The sequence below is a fragment of the Rhinoraja longicauda genome, chromosome 1, assembly GCF_053455715.1.
Source record: "Rhinoraja longicauda isolate Sanriku21f chromosome 1, sRhiLon1.1, whole genome shotgun sequence".
Classification (NCBI taxonomy): Eukaryota; Metazoa; Chordata; class Chondrichthyes; order Rajiformes; family Arhynchobatidae; genus Rhinoraja; species Rhinoraja longicauda.
In genome coordinates, this window is record NC_135953.1 from 43,189,190 (window position 1) to 43,213,843 (window position 24,654).

The window sequence follows — 24,654 nt, forward strand, 5'->3', positions numbered from 1 at the left end:
CGTATGTTGAAAGAATGGAGCAACTGGGCTTGTATACACTGGAATTTAGAAGGATGAGAGGGGATCTTATTGAAACATATAAGATCATCAAGGGATTGGACATGCTAGATGCAGGAAACATGTTCCCGATGTTGGGGGAGTACAGAACCAGGGGTCACAGTTTAAGAATAAGGGGTAGGCCATTTAGAATGGAGATGAGGAAAAACCTTTTCACCCAGGGGGTTGTGAATCTGTGGAATTCTCTGCCTCAGAAGGCAGTGGAGGCTGATTCTCTGGATGCTTTCAAGATAGAGTTAGATAGAGCTCTTAAAGATAGCGGAGTCAAGGGATATGGGGAGAAGGCAGGAACGGGGTACTGATTGTGGATGATCAGCCATGGTCACAGTGAATGGCGGCGCTGGCTCAAAGGGCCTATTTTCTATTGTCTATTGTCATCATGATCTGGGTCATTAATTTCATCATTACATGCTAATGCTAATGATCAAGGTCAAGTCTTGGATTCTTTGGTATACCTTTAACTTAAAGTTCCCTCAAACCTTTTATTTTTGAAAATGGCTATCATTCAAGAGTTTTTGAACATTTAGTTTGAGCCACAACACATGCTGAATTTAGTTTAGTTTAGAGATATAGTGCGGAAACAGGCCCTTCGGAGCACCAAGTCCGCACCGAACAGCGATCCCCGGACACTAACACCATCCTACACTGGGGGGGAATTTTAACATTTATACCAAGCCAATTAACCTACAAACCTGTACGTCTTTGGAGTGTGGGAAGAAACCAAAGGTCTCGGAGAAAACCCACGCACGTCACGGGGAGAATATACAAATTCTGTACAGAAAAGCACCCGTAGCTGGGATTGAACCCGGGTCTCTGGTTCTGTAAGCGCTGTAAGGCAGCAACTCAACCACTGTGCCACCTTTGATTGCCTTTAGATTTCCACATTAATTAACTTTTCACATCTGCTATCTTTCATTCTTTCGGTACAATTTCTATTTATTACATAAGAGTTTGGAAAATTACAGTAATTCTATAGGGATATGATCCTCAACATATCCAGACCCCTTCATGTGGTCTCGGGACAAAGTACTTTACAGGACGATTAGCAAGCAAAATTTGACATTGAGTAATTCAAGAAGTAAACTGAACAGAAGTTGACTTTAAGAGGCATCTTGCAAGTAGGAAGTCATCTCCTCCATTCATTTGAGCAATCCCATCTTCTCAGCTGTGTTTTTGAAACTTGATATTTTCTTTAATGTTCATGGTAACCTGCATTCTTACTCAATGATCGGACTCATTTTTTCCTTCCTTCCTTCCAACGATTTATATAATTCAGTATTCCCTCTCCATTTTCATGAGGCTCTTTTAAAATCTCATGAAGCTACATGACCTCTGTTTATCCATGAAACATCTTTCTATTCCTCACTGGAACATATTTTTCATTATGTCATTTGCTTAAGCAGTTAGCCTCCAGTTAAACAGCTGAATTAAAATTCTTCTCTGTATAATACTTAGGTATCACTTTAGCCTTCACCTCTTTCAAACATATCCTTAATCAGCTTCTATCACTTTTCAAGTCTTCTTAGTGTTATTTTCTGCTTTACTACGCAGGACAATTATAGCCATTATCTCTATGTCATTCTCACAACTGTAATCAAGCATTTATATTTCCTATTTGGACAATTACCATTCTTAAGCTGTCCAAAGAGATGCTAATCTGCTCTTTAATCTTTTTCTTGGTGTTTGATAAAAATGATCTGTGCTTCAATTGCATGCATGCAGTCTATTCCAATAAGAGGGTGTCAAATTAAAATCTAATTCGAGTGTATATGCACCACCTTCTTCAGGGCAAAAATGATAGCTTGGCACTGATGCCCAAATCCGGGAAATGAACACATTTTAAAAAAAATCTACTAGAAGATGTATCACCTTAAAAACTTAAAAGGGGCAATAGACTTCTTACCTGTGACACCATGCTGGTGACATCACCTGTGTTTGCTGGAAGTAGAATTGTATTGCTCTGCTTAGCCAGGTTGTTAAAGGCAGATACATACTGCTCTGCCACACTCAATGACGCGGCCTGACCTCCATACTGTTAATTGCATAAAGTGACAAAAAAAGTTGATTAATAATCTATTTTCATTCCACTGCACCAAAAACAGGACTGAATCCTTTATTAATTATATGATTCACTTCATCTTACTTGTTGACTAAGGACTTCAGAAAGCATATGAATAGATTCTGCTTTTGCTTTTGCTTGAACGATGACTGCATTGGCTTCACCTATGAAAGTCAAAAGATTGGAATATAAAATATCATGCACCAGATAGGAGCATGACATGAGAAGCTCCACTTTAAGCATCTAATTTTACCAACAAATATGCTTAACTTGTTAACTTATTTCCTCTTTAACTAGGAGACATGTGATGCCAGATGGAACAAACAGTTGATGTCATTGGGAAGTGGACGACAAAAACAGAATTACTTGACAGGAGCACCATAAAAATGAAGTCACCCTGCGCCCATTATCAATCCCACTAAGAAATAGTTTTAAAAAGTTGAGTTTCTAACCCAGTAGCAATAATGCGAAAGAACAACTATTATGTATCACATATAGTGTGTAAACATATTGAAATTATTTTTCAAAATACTTCAGAAGCACTTAGCAATCTAATCACAATCTTCAATTTACAAAAAATCCTCTGTGCATGTTGGAGACGTAGCAAGATGAATAAAAAATCATCATCAGTTAAAAGCTGACCTGCTGCCTGGTTGATCGTTTCTATTTTTATTGCCTCAGAAGCCAGAATTCGAGATTTTTTTTTCCCTTCAGCGATATTGATTTCAGCTTCTCTGGTCCCTTCAGATTCCAGCACCCTGGCACGCTTTTTCCTTTCAGCTTCAACCTAAAAAAATTCAATCAAATGAACAATCCATATTCTCTGCACACCCTCAAATTAGATGTCAGGCAGATATCTTTACATACTGATACAAAAATAATACAGCACAAAATTACCAGTTCTAAATCTATTCAATCTACTTAGATTGATTGATTGTTAGATTGTAACATATTTTGTTACATTTTGTAGTCGGGAACATTGATAAGCTCCACGGATACCTACTCACGAAGACAGATGTTGCCTCAGGAATGCTGTGTACGTAAATGATCAACTGTGAAGCAAGTGGGGAAGAGTATGAACACGATTGCAAATGTTCTTTCATCAAGAAGGAGGGAACACTTTAGTAAACACAGGACTCTTGTTCTCAACAGCATCTTTGGGCAGGGCTGCATGTGGTTGATCATTGGGGAGCTTTGAGGCAGGTGACAAGCTTCCTTCTCCACAATGGGTCAGTATGTGGCCCAGTGAGAACTAATGATGGAAAATGGAGAGGGAGGAATGCAGAGTATGATGAAAAAAACATTTTGGAACAAACAGGAATAATATTTAAGCAGAAGAATCTTCCTAAAATCCTTTTTATTCACAAAATGCTGGAGTAACTCAGCAGGTCAGGCAGCATCTCGGGAGAGAAGGAATGGGTGACGTTTCGGGTCGAGACCCTTCTTCAGACTGATGTCAGGGGGGCGGGACAAAGGAAGGATATAGGTGGAGACAGGAAGATAGAGGGAGATCTGGGAAGGAGGAGGGGACGGGAGGGACAGAGGAACTATCTAAAGTTGGAGAAGTCGATGTTCATACCACTGGGCTGCAAACTGCCCAGGCGAAATATGAGGTGCTGTTCCTCCAATTTCCGGTGGGCCTCACTATGGCACTGGAGGAGGCCCATGACAGAAAGGTCAGACTGGGAATGGGAGGGGGAGTTGAAGTGCTCGGCCACCGGGAGATCAGTTTGATTAATGCGGACCGAGCGCACGTGTTCAGCGAAGCGATCGCCGAGCCTGCGCTTGGTTTCGCTGATGTAAATAAGTTGACATCTAGAGCAGCGGATGCAATAGATGAGGTTGGAGGAGGTGCAGGTGAATCTTTGTCTCACCTGGAAAGACTGTTTGGGTCCTTGGATGGAGTTAAGGGGGGAAGTACATGGAGCTTTCTGTCATGGGCCTCCTCCAGTGCCATAGTGAGGCCCACCGGAAATTGGAGGAACAGCACCTCATATTTCGCCTGGGCAGTTTGCAGCCCAGTGGTATGAACATCGACTTCTCCAACTTTAGATAGTTCCTCTGTCCCTCCCGTCCCCTCCTCCTTCCCAGATCTCCCTCTATCTTCCTGTCTCCACCTATATGCTTCCTTTGTCCCGCCCCCCTGACATCAGTCTGAAGAAGGGTCTCGACCGGAAACATCACCCATTCCTTCTCTCCCAAGATGCTGCCTGACCTGCTGAGTTACTCCAGCATTTTGTGAATAAAAACCTTCGATTTGTACCAGCATCTGCAGTCATCTCAATAGTCAATAGTCGTTTATTTGTCACATACACATAAATGTGTAGTGAAATGAAACATTACCCGCAGTTGAACAATAAGACCAATAAGAATAATCAATAAAAATGCAATAACACATACAATCTCAAACTAACACCAAACAAAAAGAAACATCCATCACAGTGAGTCTCCTCCAGTCCCACCTCACTGTGATGGAAGGCCACAATGTCTTTTCTCTTCCCCTGCCGTCTTCTCCCGCGGTCAGGCTGTTGTCGTTGTCACATCGGGGCGGTCGGGGATCCCGACATTGAAGCCCCCGCTGGGCGGTGAAAATCCCGCGGCCTATTCCAGACGGTGAAAGGTCCGCGGCGGGCCGACCCAAGCCCCACGATTCGGGGCGGGCGAAGACGCTGTCGCTGCCGCTGCCGGTGCTCCCGATGTCGGCCCCCATCCAGTGGCCTGTGGGCTTCCGACGTCCACGCGGCCCGCGCCGGAGCCTCCGGAGACGAGTCGCAGTCGCTCCCGCAGCATCCGAAAGCAGCCAGCGCCCCAGGTGGTGAGTCCGTGCCGCGGGCTCTGCGAATCAGAGCCCCAGGTGGTCCCAGGTGCATGGCCGCTGGTAGGCCGCAACGGGAACGGGGACACGACACAGAAACAAATGTCGCGTCTCCGTTCGGGAGAGAGAATTTTACAGTTCCCGTTCCCTCCCACCCCCCCCAAACATAACATACAAACCCTACACCATATTAAAACTACAATTCAGACAAAAACAACAAAAAACACAAAAGACAGACGGACTGCAGGCAAGCCGCAGCTGCGACGGCAGCACTGGCTCTTCTTATACTTCCTAAAATCCTTTGTTGAAAAGTTAAAGCAAATAAAACACAATAAATATTCTAAAATTGGTTGTGCATGATTGCTCCCTCCATCATATTTCCCCATGAATATTACACTCCCAGCCAAAGAATATTTAATGGACCTGTTTTTTTCTTCGTATAGAAAACCGCAAAGCTCATACGTACTTGCATCTGCATGGCTTCCTTCACTTTAGGTGGAACATGGATATCCTTGATCTCGTATCTTAAGCAGCGGATTCCCCAGGAATCTGCAGCTTGATTTATTTGGGTGACCATATTCATATTCAATACTTCCCTTTCCTGCAAAACAATGAAAGAGATCTTTAGTCTTCAATACGACATGCAAATGAACCATCAGATAGCACATCAACTTAAATGGTTGGAATTACAGTATTTACAATACCTATGTTTTATTTGAGAATTAGGAAAATTACAAGATAAAATGTTATTATGATGATGGGACTTTTGGCTCAATTGGGACTTTTTCCTATTTTTATTAGTATTTAGTAAAATTGGTTAATCAGTCATTAAAAATGTCTTTAAAAAAGATGGATCCGTTTTCATTGTCATTTGGGTTCTATAATTTAAATTAAATCAACATAACGACAATGTTTTGAGCTGGTTCGATGCGGCTGTTTATGAATTCTGCAAACTATGCGAGAAAGCTGTTCTGTATTTTGAAATTTGATTTCAGGAAAAATACACAAAGAACTCCTGCTGTTTTTCAGATGCGGTAATTAAGACTGGAAATAATCTTGCTTCTTTTAAGGAGATTGTGAATTTTGTCATGAAAGCTGGTGCTTTACTCAAACATGCAGAATGTCCTGGGAAATGCAAAGACATGCTTCGAGCCATTAAGGAAAAATCTCGGGGGATGCTGCACAAATACCAAATACCTCACTGAACAAGTCACATTAAAACTATGATTATGGGCGAGCTAACTGGAATGAATAATTTGTCCAATCTTTTTGGTACAAATGAGTCAGTTACTTGGAGGAAATAAAAAGTACACCATATTGCTGTTGATTTAAAATCTCACAGAGAACAGATCAGCTGAGGACAGACAATGTCCTCAAACTGAAGGGCACAAGTGAACCATCTGGGATTTTAATAACAATCTGGTAGTTTCTCAATCATCATTATTAATTCTAGTTCTTTAATTAAATGCATTACAATTCATCATCTGCTGCGTTGCACGTCTCTGGACCTTTGGTCCAGGCTCCCAGATTACTAATCATTCGCCTGTATCTTTTTGACTGTAGCACATTTGCTCTACATGATGAAATACAGGCATCATCCTAACAATGTCCACCATCACCATCCTTGCAAATCTCACTAATTAGAAGTTGCAATATCACAGCCACATCATCATCTTTTCCTCAGAGCTGCCTTTCATTTGGATGGCCATTTGTCACTATTCCTTCATTGTTTCCCCTGAAAAGACCAGTGGAGATGGATTTTCCCATCCAGTACTCCAAAGGGTACGACAGCACCCATTTTCTTCGAACCAGATATGTTAATAACAGCAACAGATAAACTACAAAAAAAAGAAATTAAATTATGTCACTCACCCTAAAAACACTGTCCAATGAGAGTTTCCCAAGTTCTGATCTCATGGTTGTTTGGGCCAACTGAGTAACAGCATACTCGGGATCTTCAACTCCATAACTTGCCTGAAATAGAGAAGTAGGTAATAAGATATTCTTTTAATCACTGCAAACCATTATAACTCAGCACCAATTAATCATTAAAAAGTGTCCTGCCCCTCCTTTTCCAGCTCTTTTCCGTCCACCCCTCAATCGGTCTGAAGAAGGGTCCCGACCCAAAACGTCACCTATCCATATTCAGCCTGACCTGCTGAGTTACTCCAGCACTCTGTGTCTCTATTTCATGAAAAAGAAGCTTACAGGTAATATAAAAAGTAATATGTGATTGATAATGAGGATGAAAGCTTAAGAGTGCTGGGAGACATAGGTGGTCTGATCACTCTGACAGAAAAAAGGCGAATTAAATTTAATCCACAGAAGTGTGGGGTACTGCACTTGGCAAATGCACCGAAGCAGGGATACAATAAGTGGGAGGATATTTTGTACAGTGAAGGAATAGATCCTGAGAAGATTGTAAGTGGAAAAAATGCACATAGGATGCTTGCCTGTTGGCCAAGTCACAGAATACAAGACCATGGAGGTTATGCTTGAACTTTATACAATGTTAAGGCGACTGCTAAGTAATGTGTGCAGTTCGAGCCACATCACAGGAATGGTGTGATTACACTAAAAAGTTTGCAACGGATATTTATGAGGATATTGTTGGGGACTGGGAAATTGTAGGAATGAAGAAATTTTGGATTAGCCGTTGTTATGCATTTGGAACAGAGGAAGCGAATGGTTACTCGAATGAGTAGTGTAAAATGATGAGAAACATCCCCTTTGTATTCAAGCTTCTGAACAATCCTTCCATAAACTGGGGTTCTGTCCGAATCATCTCTACCCCATTGTGGATTATCTATGCAACTGATGTGTTACAATGCTGAGAACTCTATTCTGCACTCTGTATCTTCCCCTTTGCTCTATTGCACTTGTTTTCAACTTGATTGCATGATTTACTGTATAGTAACTGGACCTTTTCTAAGGAGACAGCAGCAAAACTTATCTAACAATATATTACCTTGCTTATTGAATTAAGATCCTCCCAGACATATCTTACCGCATATACTTTGAGATTCACTCCAAACGCACGTAATACTCTAATTTGAAACAGGGCAAGTGCAGCTCAAACCAGCAATATTAGTGGCATCAATAAATCTGAAGTATAGTTATTACAGGAAATATGGCAACCAAGCTCCCACAGCAGTAATGAGAGGCAACTAGATAACCTGTTAATTTTTGTAATACTGGCTGAAATTTAGATACCAAATAAGACAAGGATAGCTTCTTTGCTCTTCTTCAATAGTACCAAGATAGTTACCCGAGATCATACAGTGGTTTTACATGATAGATGGTAACTCAGATGGTAACAGCACCGTAGAACAGGACTGTAGAGTGATATAGTGTGGAAATAGGCTCTTTGGCCCAACCTGCCCACACCGACCAACATGCCCCATCTACCCTAGTCCCACCTGCGTGCGTTTGGCCCATATCCTAAAGGTCCTGTCCCAGTTACGCGATTTTAAAGGCGACTGTCAAAGTAGTAGCAGATCATGCCCGCGACACCACGGCAAACGTTCGGTGACAGCCTAGTCGCCGGCAGTCGCGTTAAAATCACCTAAGTGGGACAGGCCCTTAAATCTATCCCATCAATTTACCTGCCCAAATGTCTTTTAAATGTTGTGATAGTACCTGCCTCAACTACCTCCTCTGGCAGCTCTTCCTTATACCCACCACCCTTTGTGTAAAAAGTTGCCCCTCAGGTTCCCCCTCACCTTAAACCCATGTCCTCTAGTTCTTGATTCCCCATATCTGCCCAGAATTTTTTATCCTCCATCTACATAGTAGGGCTTATACCTCACCATCAAATATCACATCTTGAGGTCTTTGTGCGGTCTTGTAACAATACAAAATTAGCCGTTTTGTGATAAATTCAATATCTGAGGCATGCAGTGACATGCTCAAATATCTAATTCATCACAAAACAGGTAGCTTGAAAATGCTACATAAATACACATAGACTTGAAGTTGTGATATTTTACTTAATGAAGAAAATGAGTAAAAAGATTACAAGCATGATTTGTATTACCTTGTATGGATCCATTATTCTTAAAAATAGCACACCATCTATATTTAAAGTCACATTATCTGTAACATTAAATGAAAGATTGTTATATTTAAACATACCCAATGTTTGATAAAATATTACTCCTTCAGAAAACTAATAGTATTTACTATCAACTTTGTTGCACAAAAATAAATCAGGTTATTTCAGCACAATTAATACAAGTGCAGATACAGGTTTGTAAATGAAATAAACATGAGAAATCATCTATATACAAAAACTCTTGTTTGTTTGTTTGTTCCTGAACTGCAGCCAAAACGGTACACGATAGCGTGACAATTTTAGGCCAACCTTACTCACCGTCGTCCCTTCGGTGCTAATGGAAGAAATGTCATTAAAATCGGTCTTATATTTTTAAAGTTAAAATTTATCTCCTAGGGAGGGAGGGGGGAGGATAAGGGGGGTTGAGTGGGGGTGGTTGAGGGGGGGGGGGGAGAGGGACTTGAAGCATTCATTTCTTTGTTCGGATTACTTCTGAAAACAAAAATAATCCTGGCTGAAATATAAATTTAGGAATCTCAATCTGATCCCTTTCCAATTCTACTCAGAACTAAAAAAGTCCACAATGCAAATGGTAAATGGCCATTCTAAGAGTAGAGACAAAGTTAGCGTGTACAGGCCAATTAGTCTAACATCACTGCAAGGAAAAATGAGAGATTATTGTCAAGGTCAGAATTAAGACTCGCTTGGAAAAATATTACACAATTAGCCAGCAGGGATTTGTTAAAGACAAATTGTATCTACCTAACCAGACTGAATACTTTGATGAAGTAATAGAAATATACACAATGATTTAGTTTAGTTTATTAGTGTCATTTGTACTGAGATACAGCGATAAGCTTTTTAGTTGTGTGCTATCCAGTCAAAGAATATTGATTTCTCTAACTTCAAGTAACCCTTGTTTCCCTCTCTCCATCCCTCCCCATCCTCATTCTCCGACTAGTGTCACTGTCCTCCTGATTAAATTTTACTGATTGCATGTCTTGTTGTTACCTTCCCCTCAGCTAACAATGATTCATTCTACATTTTCATTGAGCTTTGTCCCCTTTGATCTCTCATTTTCACACCTTACCCTTCTATATCGCTATGTCTCCCTCCCTTGACTCTCAGCCTGAAAGTAGGGTCTCAACCCGAATCACCACCCATTCCTTCTATCCAGAGAGGCTGCCTGCTGAGTTAATCCACCATTTTGTGTCTATCTTCAAAAAGACTAGACAAGATTACAATCAAGCCATTCACAGTGTACAGATAAAAATAAGGAGTACAATATTTAGTGCAAGATAAAGATCGATTAAAGATAGTTCAAAGGTCTCCAATGTGGATGATGGGAGATCAGGACCGCACTCCAATCGGTGAGAGGGCGGTTCAGATGCCCGATAGCAGCTGGGAAGAAACTGTCCCTTTTTCGGGAGCTGTTCCCAAACCATGCTGTGATGCATCCCAATAAACTGCTTTCTATGGCACATCCGTAAATAGCGTACTATCTACCGGCATGAACATTGAATTCTCCATGGTTAATGGTACAATATTGAAAGTATCAACAATAATGTTGGAAAATGTTATCAAGGCATTGGAACAATCAGTGCACACAGTTCTAAAGCGTGGGCAAATGCAAGGACTATGTTTGCTAGAAACTATCTAAGATAAACATTCTGTTCTCTCACCCTTAACAATCATGTCAGCAAAAGAGCAGATGGTGGCATCAAAATAACGTTACTGCATTATCATTGTCAATTGTTTTAAAAATAATGTTTTCAGTGAATTCCGAATTCAAATGGGAAATGCTTTTGCATTTTGCACGTCAAGATGGAAATAAATCTAGTTATAAGCAAATAAAAGCTCCAACCGTCTACCATACCCGCAAGAGCAAAGTTGCATTATGACCTTGGATGCAATGGAACAGAATTAAAAATTAAGCTGACAGTTCATTTCAACGTAAGGGAGTTTGCAGCTTTTTCTACCATACAAAATTACTTAAGCCCGATCATCCAGTTCTACCATATAGCACTTAAAGTATTCCATTATGGGGCCAAATTGAAACATTGAAATCTTCCAACACAACATACTGTCCACATCTTCCACTACAATTGACTTGTGTTTTTCTTTCCTATTCTAATTATATTTTTACACTAATGTCTTGTTTTGTTGCAGTTTTCATTATTTTTTTTATGCTTTGTGTAATTTATGTACAATTTGTGTTTGTCTATGTGCCTGTGAATCACCGGCTGTGATGCTGGTGAGAGTGAGATTTTTCATTGGGCTTGTGTCTCGCTGGACATGACAAAAGTCACCTCTTGCCTTTTGATCCGTCCAACTTATTTTAAAAAAACCTCACCTGTATCCACTTATCACTTACGAGACAGTGTCCCGCCCCCACCTCTCACCCCATGACCACAATAGGTCTGAATACGGATCTGACCCAAAATGTCACCTATCCATGTCCTCCAGTGATGCTGCCTGACCCGCTGAGTTAGTCCAGCACTTTGTGTCTTTGTTTTGTACACCAGCATCAGAAGCTCCTTGTATCTCATGTGGTTGACAATAAACCTGAATTTAAACTTGGGGATAATTAAGGTATTTTTCCCCAATAAAGAAACCAATGTGTGTTGCTAAATCTGTATTATCTTGTTCTTTTCAATCATTCCTCAAGAAATTCGCAGAGCAATTCAAAGGAAAATGTCATGCTTTTCAGAGATGTTAAGATCTCCTGCTCTTGATACGAGTCTTTGCCTCAAAATAATTAAACCTTCTGTGCTGCAAAGATCAGGTCATAGTCTTTAGTAACAGCAGTTAAAGACTGCAGTGCACCATATTTATTGCACAAGCTGCCTACCATATTCCATCAGGCATTCCAAGGACAGTTGAGGATGAAATTATGGGTTGCGGCAGTATGTACATAGACAATAGCCAGCCAGTGACAGGTCGGCTGACATGACCCATTATGGTTTTTTTAATGTGCAGTTACCCTGTCCTTAATATTGAATCTTAACATTTTGCCAACAATTGGGAATTTACAGAAAGTTTTTGTCAACAACAAGTTTATTTGCCATATAGAGGGATATGGATTACATGAATACATAGAAAATAGGTGCAGGAGTAGGCCATTCGAGCCAGCACCGCCATTCAATGTGATCATGGCTGATTATCACAATCAGTACCCCATTCCTGCCTTCACCCCATATCCATTGATTCCGCTAGCCCTACAAGCTCTTTCTAACTCTCTTTTGAATGCATCCAGTGAATCGGCCCCCACTGCCTTCTGAGGCAGAAAATTCCACAAATGCACAACTCTATGAGTGAAAGTTTTCCCTCATTTACGTTCTAGAAACATAGAAACATAGAAAAATAGGTGCAGGAGTAGGCCATTCGGCCCTTCGAGCCTGCACCGCCATTCAATATGATCATGGCTGATCATCCAACTCAGTATCCTGTACCTGCCTTCTCTCCATACCCCCTGATCCCTTTAGCCACAAGGGCCATATCTAACTCCCTCTTAAATATAGCCAATGAACTGGCCTCAACTACCTTCTGTGGCAGAGAATTCCACAGATTCACCACTCTGTGTGAAAAGAAAACTTTCTCATCTCAGTCCTAAAAGACTTTCCCCTTATCCTTAAACTGTGACCCCTTGTTCTGGACTTCCCCAACATCGGGAACAATCTTCATGCATCTAGCCTGTCCAACACCTCAAGAATTTTGTAAGTTTCTATAAAGATCCCCCCTCAATCTTCTAAATTCCAGCGAGTACAAGCTGAGTCTATCCGGTCTTTCTTCATATGAAAGTCCTGCCATCCCAGGAATCAATCCGGTGAACCTTCTCTGCACTCCCTCTATGGCAAGAATGTCTTTCCTCAGATTAGGAGACCAAAACTGTACGCAATGGCCTACCCCTTATATCCCTAAATGGCCTACCCCTTATTCTTAAACGGTGGCCCCTGGTTCTGGACTCCGCCAACATTGGGAACATGTTTCCTGCCTCTAATGTCCAATCCCTTAATAATTTAATGTTTCCATAAGATCCCCTCTCATCCTTCTATATTCCAGTGAATACAAGCCCAGTCGTTCCATTCTTTCATCATATGACAGTCGCGCCATCCCGGGAATAAACCTCGCGAACCTACGCTGCACACAATACTCCAAGTGGGGTCGCACCAGGATCCTGTACAAAAGGACCTCTGCTCCTATACTCAAATCCTCTTTGGGTTTTGAAGGCCAACATGCCATTAGCTTTCTTCACTGCCTGCTGTACCTGAATGCCTACTTTCAGTGACTGATATACAAGGACACCCAGGTCTCATTGCACTTCCCCTTTTCCTAATTGACACCATTCAGATCGTAATCTGCCTTCTTGTTCTTTTGCCACCAAAGTGGATAACCTCACAATAATCCACATTATACTGCATCTGCCATGCTTCTGTCCACTTACCCAACCTACCCAAGGCACCCTGCATCCTCATAGCATCCTCTTCACAGTTTACACTGCCACCCAGCTTTGTGTCATCTGCAAATTTTCTAATGTTACTTTTAATTCCTTCATCTAAATCATTGATATATATATTGTAAATAGTTGCAGTCCCAGCATCGAGCCTTGCGGCACCCCACTAGTCACCACCTGCCATTCTGAAAGGGACCCGTTTATTCCTACTCTTTGTTTCCTGTCTGCCAACCAATTCTCTATCTATGAACCCTACCCCCAATACCATGTGCTCTAATTTTGACCACTAATCTCCCGTGTGGGACCTTATCAAAGGCTTTCTGAAAGTCCAGATACACTACATCCACTGGCTCTCCCTTATCCATTTTACTTGTTACATCCTCAAAAAATTCCAGAAGATTAGTCAAGCAAGATTTCCCCTTCATAAATCCATGCTGACTCGGACCGATCCTGTTACTGTTATCCAAATGCGCCGCTATTACATCTTTAATAATTGACTCCAGCATCTTCCCCACCACCAATGTAAGGCTAACTGGTCTATAATTCCCTGCTTTCTCTCTCCCTCCTTTCTTAAAAAGTGGGATAACATTAGCCATCCTCTAATCCACAGGAACTGATCCAGAATCTATAGAACATTGAAAAATAATCACCAATGCGTCCACGATATCTAGAGCCACCTCCTTGAGTAGCCTGGGATGCAGACCATCAGGCCCTGGGGATTTATCAGCCTTCAGTCCCATCAGTCTACCCAACACCATTTCCTGACTAATGTGAATTCCCTTCAGATCCTCTGTCCCCTAGTACATCTGGCAGATTGGTTCTGTCTTCACTAAGGAAGACAGAACCAAAGTACCTGTTCAACTCGTCTGCCATTTCCTTGTTCCCCATTAAAAAATGCACCTGTTTCTGTCTTCAAGCAACCCTCATTTGTCTTAATTAATCTTTCCTTTTCACAAACCTAAAGAAGTTTTTCCTATCGTCCTTTATATTTTTGGCTAGCTTATCTTCGTACTTCATCTTTTCTCCCCTTATTGCCTTTTTAGTTACATTCTGTTGTTCTTTAAAAGTTCCCAATCCTCTGGCTTCCCGCTCATTTTTGCTATGTTATACGTTTTCTCTTTTAATTTTATACTGTCCTTGACTTCCCTTGTCAGCCACGGTTGCCTCTTACTCCCTTTAGAATCTTTCCTCCTCTTTGGAATGAAATGATCCTGCATCTTCTGGATTATTCCTCAAAATTCCTGCCATTGCTGTTCCACCGTCATCCCTGCTAGGGTCTTTTGCCAGTCAACTTTGGCCAGCTCCTCCCTCATGCCTCCATAGTCCCCTTTGTTCAATTGCAATACTGACACTTCTGATTTTACCTTCTCCCTCTCAAATTGCAGATTAAAACATCATATTATGGTCACTAACTCCTTCCTAATGGTTCCCTTACCTTGAGTTCCCTTATCAAATCTGGTTCATTACACAACACTAAATCCAGAATTGCCTTCTCCCTGGTAGGCTCCAGTACAAGCTGCTCCAAGAACCCATCTCGGAGGCACTCTACAAACTACCTTTCTTGGAGTCCAGTACCAACCTTATTTTCCCTGTCTACCTGCATATTGAAATCTCCCATAACCACCATTACCTTTGTTACATGCCAATTTTACAGGTGGGTTTAAACAAGGACCATTCAAATCCCAGACTGACATCTTTGGCGTGCAGTCTTCTGCACATTTACTAATGAAGTCTATGACCCAGTGATGTACTCATTTACATTGGCACTGAGTCCTTGAATATGGACCAGTTCACCGACTCAAAGCAGTCACACAGAAGTTCATCTGTTTCCACAGACCAACACCTCACAGGTGTGTAGGAAAAATAACTGCAGATGTTGGTTTAAATGAAAGGTAGACACAAAATGCTGGAGTAACTCAGCGGGTCAGGCAGCATCCCTGGAGAGAAGGAATGGGTGACGTTTCGGGTTGAGACCCTTCTTCAGAAGTCTGAACATGTGTCCCTGAAAGCAGGGATCAATCAAATTCCACAGGACCTTTCAACAGGCAACAGAAAGTATTTGAAATGAACTAATATGAAGGGTAATGGGGAATAGTATTTGAATGAGGAATGGGATTTCATTGTACAGCTGTATCAAAGAGGAGGCACAGGCAAGGCAAGATCATTTGCCTTCCTTTGCGCAGCATGGTTTTCCGTTTCCACATATTGAGTTGCTTTCCAACTTTTCTCTCTCCTATTGAAATCTCTCAGATGAGCTGAGTATCAGTCAGCTGAAAAACCTGTTGAAACACACAGCAGGATCAAATCCTTGCCAATCTTCCTTTTATTTCATACTATCCATGATTAAATAGAAAAGACTGAAAATAACTCTTGGAAAACCAAGAACAATCAGCTTGACCCACATCTCTCAGAAATTTTAAAGTTCTGTCATCACTTTACAATTGTGGAATATTTATAAATTTTAGTAATGGAGGAAACAGTTTGCATGCAAGATGGGATGACTGCCTTAAGATGCTTCACTGAAAATAAACATTGAGCTTTTATAGATTCAACTACCACAGGAATATCATCCAAGGTAGTAGTTCAGGAACAAACAAATAAGAGTTTTAGTATATAGATTATGCAAAGAAAACTCCAAGTACTCAACATTACTGTCTTTAACTACATTATTTGAAATAGGACACATTTATATTGAACTAGGCCCAATGGACCTGTTGGGCCCAAACCTCTCCTGCATTCGTGCAGCATGCTCGCCTCCCCACCACCTCTCTCTCCCCTCTCTCCCCCTTCCATCCCTCTCAACCCCACTTATCCTCAACCCCCCTTATCCTCCTCCCCCCATTCCCCCCCTCCCTAGGAGATAGATTTAAACTTAAAAATGTGAATAACTTTAAAAATATAACACCGATTTCAATGAAACTTCTTCCATTAACACCAAAGGGATGACGGTGAGTAAGGTGGGCCTAAAATTGTCGCGCTATCGTGCACCATTTTGGCTGTAGTTCAGGAACAAACAAATAAGAGTTTTAGTATATAGATTATGCAAAGAAAATTCCAAGTACCCAACATTACTGTCTTTAACTTACATTTATAAAAAGAACACTATGACAAATTTATAAACAAGAAAATCCTAAACATCGTGTAACAATTCTAAAAATTGTTGAACAATAATTTAGCACAGCACTCACCTAATGAGACAGCAGATTGTTCTGGAATATCAATAACGATCTCTTTTAAGCTCTGCACATATCTTATCCGATCTATGATTGGAATCAAGATATTCAAACCCTTTGTAAAGGGAACAAAAATTAATTTTAGATCAATATATGCTTTAGGTTTCTTTTCATGTTATATACCCCCAAGACTGATAGTAATCTGCTAAACCTGTGGTCAGAACAATGAAAAGGTGGACAAGCGAGGGCATTGAAAAACTACAGTCCTGCTTTGACTGCAGTGATTGGAATGTGTTCAGGGAAACAACCACAAGCCTCGATGAGTACACAGACACTGTGACATCCTATGTCAGCTCTTGCGAGGACAGTTGCATTCCCTTGAAGACCCGGATCCGGTTCAACAACAACAAGCCCTGGTTCACAGCAGAACTCAGACAGCTCCGCCAGTCAAAAGATGAGGCCTACAGGAGCGGGGATACAGACCTCTACAGGCAGGCCAAGTACAAGCTGAGAAGAGGAATCAGAGCTGCCAAGGAATGGTACTCTGAGAAGCTGAGGAGCAAGTTCTCAGCTAATGATGCTTCTTCAGTTTGGAAGGGCTTGCAAGAAATCACCAGGTACAAGAGGAAAACCCCACGCTCCTTGGACAATCGTCAGCTGACCAACGATCTGAACGTGTTTTACTGCAGGTTCGAGAAACAGAAACATAACCCTGGGACCCCATCCCCCCACCCCCAATCACCACTTCACACGTACTCAAAGACTGACTCCAGTTTGCAAAGACTGGATCCGTCCCCACCCACTCCTCCCCAAGCAGCAATTCACACCTACTCAGAGACTGGCTGGAGTTTGCAAAGAATGGCCCTTCCCCCCCCCCCCTCACCCACCCTCTGCAATCACCAATTTGCACACCCTCACAGAATAACTCCAGTTTAACAATATAAATTGCGGAGGTGGAGAGGCTATTCAGAAAACAGAAAAGCCGGAAATATCCAGGACCGGACAATGTTTCCCCCTCTACCCTCAAGCTCTGTGGCGAACAACTGGCAGAAATTTTCTGGCAGACATTTTCAAACAGTCCCTGCAAACCTGCACTGTCCCTGCCTGCTTCAAGGTCTCCACTATTGTCCCTGTACCCAAAAAGACAAGGATCACTGGTCTTAATGACTACAGGCCTGTCACACTTACCTCTGTAGTCATGAAGACCTTTGAAAGACTTGTGCTGGCCCAGCTGAAAAAACATTACAAATCCCCTGCTGGACCCCATGCAGTTTGCATACAGGGCCAATAGATCGGTGGACGACGCAGTCAATCTAGGCCTGCACTTCATCCTCCAGCACCTAGACCACAAGGAGACCTATGCCAGGATTCTGTTTGTGGACTTTAGCTCTGCATTTAACACCATTGTGCCAGAGCTGCTACACTACAAACTCTCCCAGCTGACTGTGCCTGAACCCCTCTGTCAGTGGATCATCAACTTCCTGACGGACAGGAAGCAGCATGCGAGGCTGGGAAAGCACATCTCGGACCTGCAGACCCTCAGCATAGGATCTCCGCAAGGCTGCTTACTCTCCCTTCTCCTTTACTCTCTCTACACCAACGACTGCACCTCCACAGACTCCTCTGTCAAGCTCCTCAAGTTTGCGGATGGCACTACCCTGATTGGACTGATCCAGGATGGGGAGGAATCTCCCTACAGAGGGGAAGTGACACAGCTGGCGTCCTGGTGCCATCACAACAACCTGGAGCTCAATGCTATCACGACAGTGGAACTAATTGTAGACTTTCGAAGAGATCCCCCTCCCCTCCCCCCACTCACCATCAACAACACCATAATCAACTGTACTCCTTTTACACTCACGAATGTCCAGCCAAATTTAGCTCTAACTCCATCAACAAGTTTGCAGATGATACCGCTGTGATGGGCCAAATCTCGAACAGTGTCGAGACGGAGTACAGGAAGGAGATAGAGAACTGAGTGACATGATGTCAGGACAATAACCTCTCCCTTAATGTCAGCAAGAGGGAGCTTGTTTTTGACTTCAGGAAGCATGGTGGAGTACGTGCTCCAGTCAGCACCAACGGTGCAGATGTGGAAATTGTTGGGAGCTTCAAGTTACTTGGCATTAATATCCCCAATGATTTATTGTGGACCAACCATGTTGATGTGACAGCCACAAAGGCACACTAATGGCTCTACTTCCTGAGGAGACTGAGGAAATTTAGCATGTCTTCAGTGACTCTTACAAACTTCAACTGGATGGATTTATATGGATGTACCACATAAAGCACACTGTCAGATTGCATCACAACTTGGTTTGGGAATAGCTCTGCCCAAAACCCCGGGAAATTGCAGAAACTTGTAGGATGTAGCCCAGTCCATCACACCGACCGAACCACCCAACATTGATTCCATCTATACTTCATGCTGCCTCAGAAAAACAGCCAACATAATCTAAGACTTAACCCACCCTAGTCATTTTTCTTTTCCCTACTCCCGTCTGGTAGAAGGCACTGAAGCTTGAAAGCGCACAACACCAGACTCGGGAGCAGCTTTATCCCCAACCTTATCAGGCTACTTAACGGCCCTTCCATACATTTAGGATACGGTTTAATTCACCCCTATCTCAATGAGGACATTGGACTTTGTTTAAGGAACTGATGTGCTATAATGCTGAGAACTATATTCTGCACTCTCTATCTTCCCCTTGGCTCTATCCATCATGTACGAGTTTGAACTGATTGTATCTATGTATGGTAAATCTGATCTGTGTGAACAGCATACAAAATGAAGCTTTTCACTGTACCTCATACATGTGACAATAATAAAAGGTAATGAAAAAGGTAACAAAAGAATGTCCCTGTTGAACCTAACTGATGTTTAAAACAGAAGTAAAAAAACTTCCAATAATTTGCTCGAGTTTTCATATTTTGTGAAGAAAATAAGTTACTTCAGGTTTGAAATTTAATAGTGACCAATCCTAATTTTGAAAGTAGCGGTTTAGCGGGAGTCTTATAACTAATCAAACCATGAAAAAGTAACCTAAACTAACACCAATCAGATTATTCCATTGACGTTTATTAATTGATAGCTTTCTTATGTTGTCTGCTTTTCTGAGGCAGCGTGAAGTGTAGATGGTCAATGGTGGGTGGTCCGGTCTGTGCAATGGACTGGGCTACCTTGATTACAATTGTCAAGTTCAACAAATTAATCATCAAAGGCTCATCACGAATAAAATGAATGCTATTAAAAGGGGATCATTATGTTCAGGAAGTCATGAACGAAAAACTTCCATTACAAAATATTCCTGCAACCCCATCAGAAAACAAAATGTTGATAAATATTTTAATGCTATTTAGAAATACATAATCTTTTTAGCAAATCATTCTCGGGTCCCGCAAGCTCTCTGCATATCGAAGAATGACATCTTTTAATGCCTCTAATCTCTGTAATATTGACCAGCATGTTGGAACAGGTGATGAGAACATCTGTTACAGACTGCTGAGTCTAGCTGCTTGGACAAATTGCCATGACTGAGTTTTTTTTTCATTATTACACACATTTAAAACATTTTGATCACCAAGGCACTAAGCTCTGTAAATAATTACCAAGAGTGAAATGGAAATAGATACAATACAAAGAAATCAGAACTACTCTAACAGAGCAATAGTGAACCATCGTCATGTCTACTTGAATCAGACAGTGACATTTACTTACAGGATTGAGTATTCTGTGAAAACGACCCATTCGTTCTACTACCCAAGCTTCCTGCTGTGGAACAAAGAGTACAAGTGTGTTCATGGGTAGGTTTGAAGCCCATCGGTGCTGTGCTGCTACTAACCACACCTGAGGTATTCCTCTTCTGGATTGCTAGAATAAAAATGAAAGCCGAAAATTAGCAATTTGTTGAAGGGTATTCTTGTTGAAGCAAATCTTCTTTTGATTAGGAGAACTACAAAGAGCAAAGATGACTTTATAATACCAGCCATTCAGCCCATTGAGTCTGTGCTGCTCCTGGCATAGCAGTCCTGTATGTCCCATACCCCCCTCCTTATTTCCCAGCAGATCTGCAATTTATTCTTTTTCAAACTCATCACCTCCCCTTTGGTTCTTTGCACATATGATGGGGTGATGTTTTTATTGTATGCTTTTGGGATGGGAGACGAACCTGGAGCACCCAGCATAAACTCAATAAGCTCAATTACCCTCCAGTGCTCCAAAGAAACAAGTCCCAGCCTATACAGCCTCTCCCATTCACTCCAGCTCACAAGCCCATTGGAATTTTTGGAATTTTGGCCTTCATAACAAGAGGAGTTGAGTATAGGAGCAAAGAGGTCCTTCTGCAGTTGTACAGGGCCCTAGTGAGACCGCACCTGGAGCACTGTGTGCAGTTTTGGTCTCCAAATTTGAGGAAGGATATTCTTGCTAATGAGGGCGTGCAGCGCAAGTTTACTAGATTAATTCCCGGAATGGCGGGACTGTCGTATGTTGAAAGACTGGAGCGTCTAGGTTTGTATACACTAGAATTTAGACGGATGAGAGGGGATCTTATTGAAACATATAAGATTATTAAGGGGTTGGACACGTTAGAGGCAGGAAACATTTTCCCAATGTTGGGGGAGTCCAGAACCAGGGGCCACAGTTTAAGAATTAAGGGGGCAGGCCATTTAGAACAGAGATGAGGAAAAACATTTTCAGTCAGAGAGTTGTAAATCTGTGGAATTCTCTGCCTCAGAAGGCAGTGGAGGCCAATTCTCTGAATGCTTTCAAGAGAGAGCTAGATAGAGCTCTTAAGGATAGCAGAGTCAGGGGGTATGGGGAGAAGGCAGGAACGGGGTACTGATTGAGAATGATTAGCCATGATCACATTGAATGGTGGTGCTGGCTCGGAGGGCCGAATGGCCTACTCCTGCACCTATTGTCTATTGTCATTTGAGATTTATTTCAGATTTTCAGCATCTGCAATTTTGTATGCTCCAAGCATTTCGTTATACGAGCATACTTTGTGATATCATGCAAATATTAATCATTCCACAAGGATCTATGTAGTGGGTGACATGAATGCTGACCTATCAGACAAAAGTTCCTTGTTTGCAAAGCATATGCTGCAGTTTTGTGTCGATTACACTCTTATATTATCCAGCCAAAAGCTCCTACCTGCAGATAGTTATTCTTACATAAGTGAGGCCTGGCACTCTACATCATGGCTTGACCACTGCATTAGCACTGCTGATGCTCATGATATTCTAAGATCTATGGAGATTGTGTATGAGGCATCTATGTCTGATCATATTCCTTTTGTTATGGCACTCGATTGGGGCAGTCTCCCGGAGATGTCTCAGGAGGTTAATAGTGCCTGTGGTCTAAGCTCTCAGATGAGGATGTGATGTTATACTATGGGAGAACTGATGTCCTTCTAAGTAATGTATATCTACCCAGAGATGCGATTATGTGTACTGATGTGAATTGTAATAACAGCGCTCACTGTAGGGACCTCTGTGCTATGTATAATTGTATTGTGGGTGCTGTGTATGAAGCTAGTAGGCCATGCTTTACTCACTCTGATAAAAGACACAGCATTATGCCAGGGTGGAATAAACATGTGGCTGCTCATCATGCTGAAGCTAAGGATGCCTTTAATACAATACAATACAATACAATATATCTTTATTGTCATTGTACCCAGGGGTACAACGAGATTGGGAATGCGCCTCCCATACGATGCACTAATTTAGGTAATTTAGACAGCAGCAACCCAACGAAACGAACAGTTGTAACAGTTTTGGACAGGGTAAAGTGCAAGTTGATCTATGCGTTGTGGCCATCCGGCTCAGCAGGACCGGTTCATAGCAGCTATGGCCCTGGGGATGAAGCTGTTCCTGAGTCTGGAGGTGCGGGCATAGAAGGCCTTGTATCGTCTGCCCGATGGAAGGAGTTCGAAAGGCTTGGGTCCTGGCAGGTAGGCCCAGAGAGGGGCCTGTCCTGGATCACAAAAAGCTTAGTAATGCTCGGTACAAATATGCAGTTCGTTATATCAGCAAACACGAACAATTAATGAGAGCAGACTCTATGGCTGATAAGCTCCTTGGTAACGATGTTACTGGCTTCTGGAAGGAGGTGAGAGCTCTGAACAGAGGCAGTACATCGTTACCATGTACCATAGAAGGAGTCTCAGGAGCCGACAACATAGCTGATTTGTGGAGGCAACATTACTCTGAGCTATTCAATTGTATTAAAAGTGATCCCTACAAAGTGGGCAACATTGCCAACAGTGACAAAATGGGAATCACAGCCAATAAGGTCTATCAAGCAATCACACAGCTAGCTGATAACAAAGCTAGCGGCTTAGATCAGATCACTGCAGAGCACCTCAAACTTGCAAGCCCGAGGGTTGCTGCCCTTCTTGCAATCTGTTTTACTGGCCTTATGAATCATGGTCTGTTACTCCATGTTGTCCGTTACTCTGGTGCCTGTCATCAAGGACAAAGCGGGCAAGGTGGGGAGCTTGGATAATTACAGACCGATTGCTCTAGCCAGTGTGTTATCCAAAGTCCTGGAAAGAATTTTATTAGATAGATTATGTTTTTATTTGGGTACTACAGACAACCAGTTTGGCTTCAAGGCTAAGCATGGTACTGATTTATGTATCTATGCCCTGAAGGAAATGGTTGAAATGTATAGAAGGCAGAATTCCTCTGTTTTAATTGGTTTTATTGATGCCTCTAAAGCTTTTGATCGAGTCAACCATCATAAGCTGTTCCAAAAACTGAGTCAAAGAGGAGTGCCTAACAGTATAATTAGGGTCCTGGCATATTGGTACGCCAACCAGAGCATGCAGGTCAAATGGGGTAATGCAGTCTCTGTACCATTTGGTGTTGGTAATGGGGTTCGCCAGGGGGGGCTACTTTCACCAGCCCTCTTTAATGTGTACATGAATGATTTATCTGACCAGCTTAGAGGCTGTAAAACAGGATGTATGATTGGTAACACCCTGGTAAACCATCTTATGTATGCCGATGATCTGGCGGTTTTTTCTCCTAGCAGTGCTGGGTTTCAGCAGATGTTGAATATATGCTCTGAGTATGGTGTCCAATTTGACATGAAATACAATACTAAAAAGAGCGTTGTCATGATTTGTAAAGTAAAAGGGGACAAAGATCTAGTCTTCCCATCATTTTACCTGTCAGGGCTGGTTCTATCTGTCTGCTGTAAAGCTAAGTATCTGGGACATGTCATCACAGATCAAATGTCTGATGATGAGGACATGTATAGACAGCGCCGCATGTTGTATGCACAAGCTAACATGTTGGTTAGGAAATTCCACTGGTGCTCAGGAAATGTCAAGATAAACCTGTTTAGAGCGTACTGTACTCCTCTTTACACTGCTCCTTTGTGGATAAAGTTTAATAAGTCAAGCATCCATAAACTTAAGGTTGCCTATAATGACTGCATGCGCATATTGCTTAGAAAGCCAAGGTGGTGCAGTGCAAGTGAACTGTTTTGTAGTGCAGGAGTCAATACGTTTCATGCCCTGTTGAGGAATCTCATGTTTAAATTTATATGCCGATTGAATGGTTCTCAGAATTCCATCATTGTGCTGCTGGTAAATCCTGGTTTCAGTGCCGTGAGATACCTGTCACCTATGTGGAAACATTGGTATTGTTGCCTTTTCTAATTTAATTTAATTTTATATGTATATACCGTGTACTGTATGTGTATTCTAATGGACCATGAATCTGCTTAATAACATTTATTATTATTATTATTATTATTATTATTATTATTATTATTAAAAGTTTTTTTAAATGTGATCCACAGAAACTGTTAAGCCAAAAAAACTATCATACACAAGGAAACAAATTAACCCAATATAATCGAGCTGACCAACGGAAAGAGTTCAGATACTTTGCTTGCTCTTTTCTTTGAAGTTGTTAACTTATTCAAATATTTATCTGTTCCACTTTAAATCATGTTATGCTTTGTGCCTTTGTCAAGGTTTCACATTCTAAATGTGCAGTCCGAAACAGAATTCCTGTAATTTA

The 24,654-nt window shown here is 41.8% G+C and overlaps 1 protein-coding gene across 2 annotated transcripts in view; it reads right to left on the minus strand.

Annotated features, from left to right (window-relative positions):
• The window catches only part of stoml2 (stomatin (EPB72)-like 2), a 35,236-nt gene that overhangs the window by 1,533 nt on the left and 9,049 nt on the right, over nucleotides 1–24,654 (minus strand). Inside the window, exons 2-9 of one of the 2 annotated variants that reach the window (XM_078396480.1) lie at nucleotides 20,459–20,482; nucleotides 16,627–16,726; nucleotides 8,968–9,026; nucleotides 6,804–6,905; nucleotides 5,398–5,532; nucleotides 2,759–2,903; nucleotides 2,201–2,280; nucleotides 1,961–2,089 (exon numbers count right to left, since the gene is read on the minus strand). In XM_078396480.1, the coding sequence (XP_078252606.1) occupies nucleotides 1,961–2,089; nucleotides 2,201–2,280; nucleotides 2,759–2,903; nucleotides 5,398–5,532; nucleotides 6,804–6,905; nucleotides 8,968–9,026; nucleotides 16,627–16,726; nucleotides 20,459–20,482 (774 nt within the window). Of the gene's footprint in view, nucleotides 1–1,960; nucleotides 2,090–2,200; nucleotides 2,281–2,758; nucleotides 2,904–5,397; nucleotides 5,533–6,803; nucleotides 6,906–8,967; nucleotides 9,027–16,626; nucleotides 16,727–20,329; nucleotides 20,483–24,654 lie in introns of both variants that reach the window. The other variant, XM_078396471.1, reaches the window with a different exon arrangement.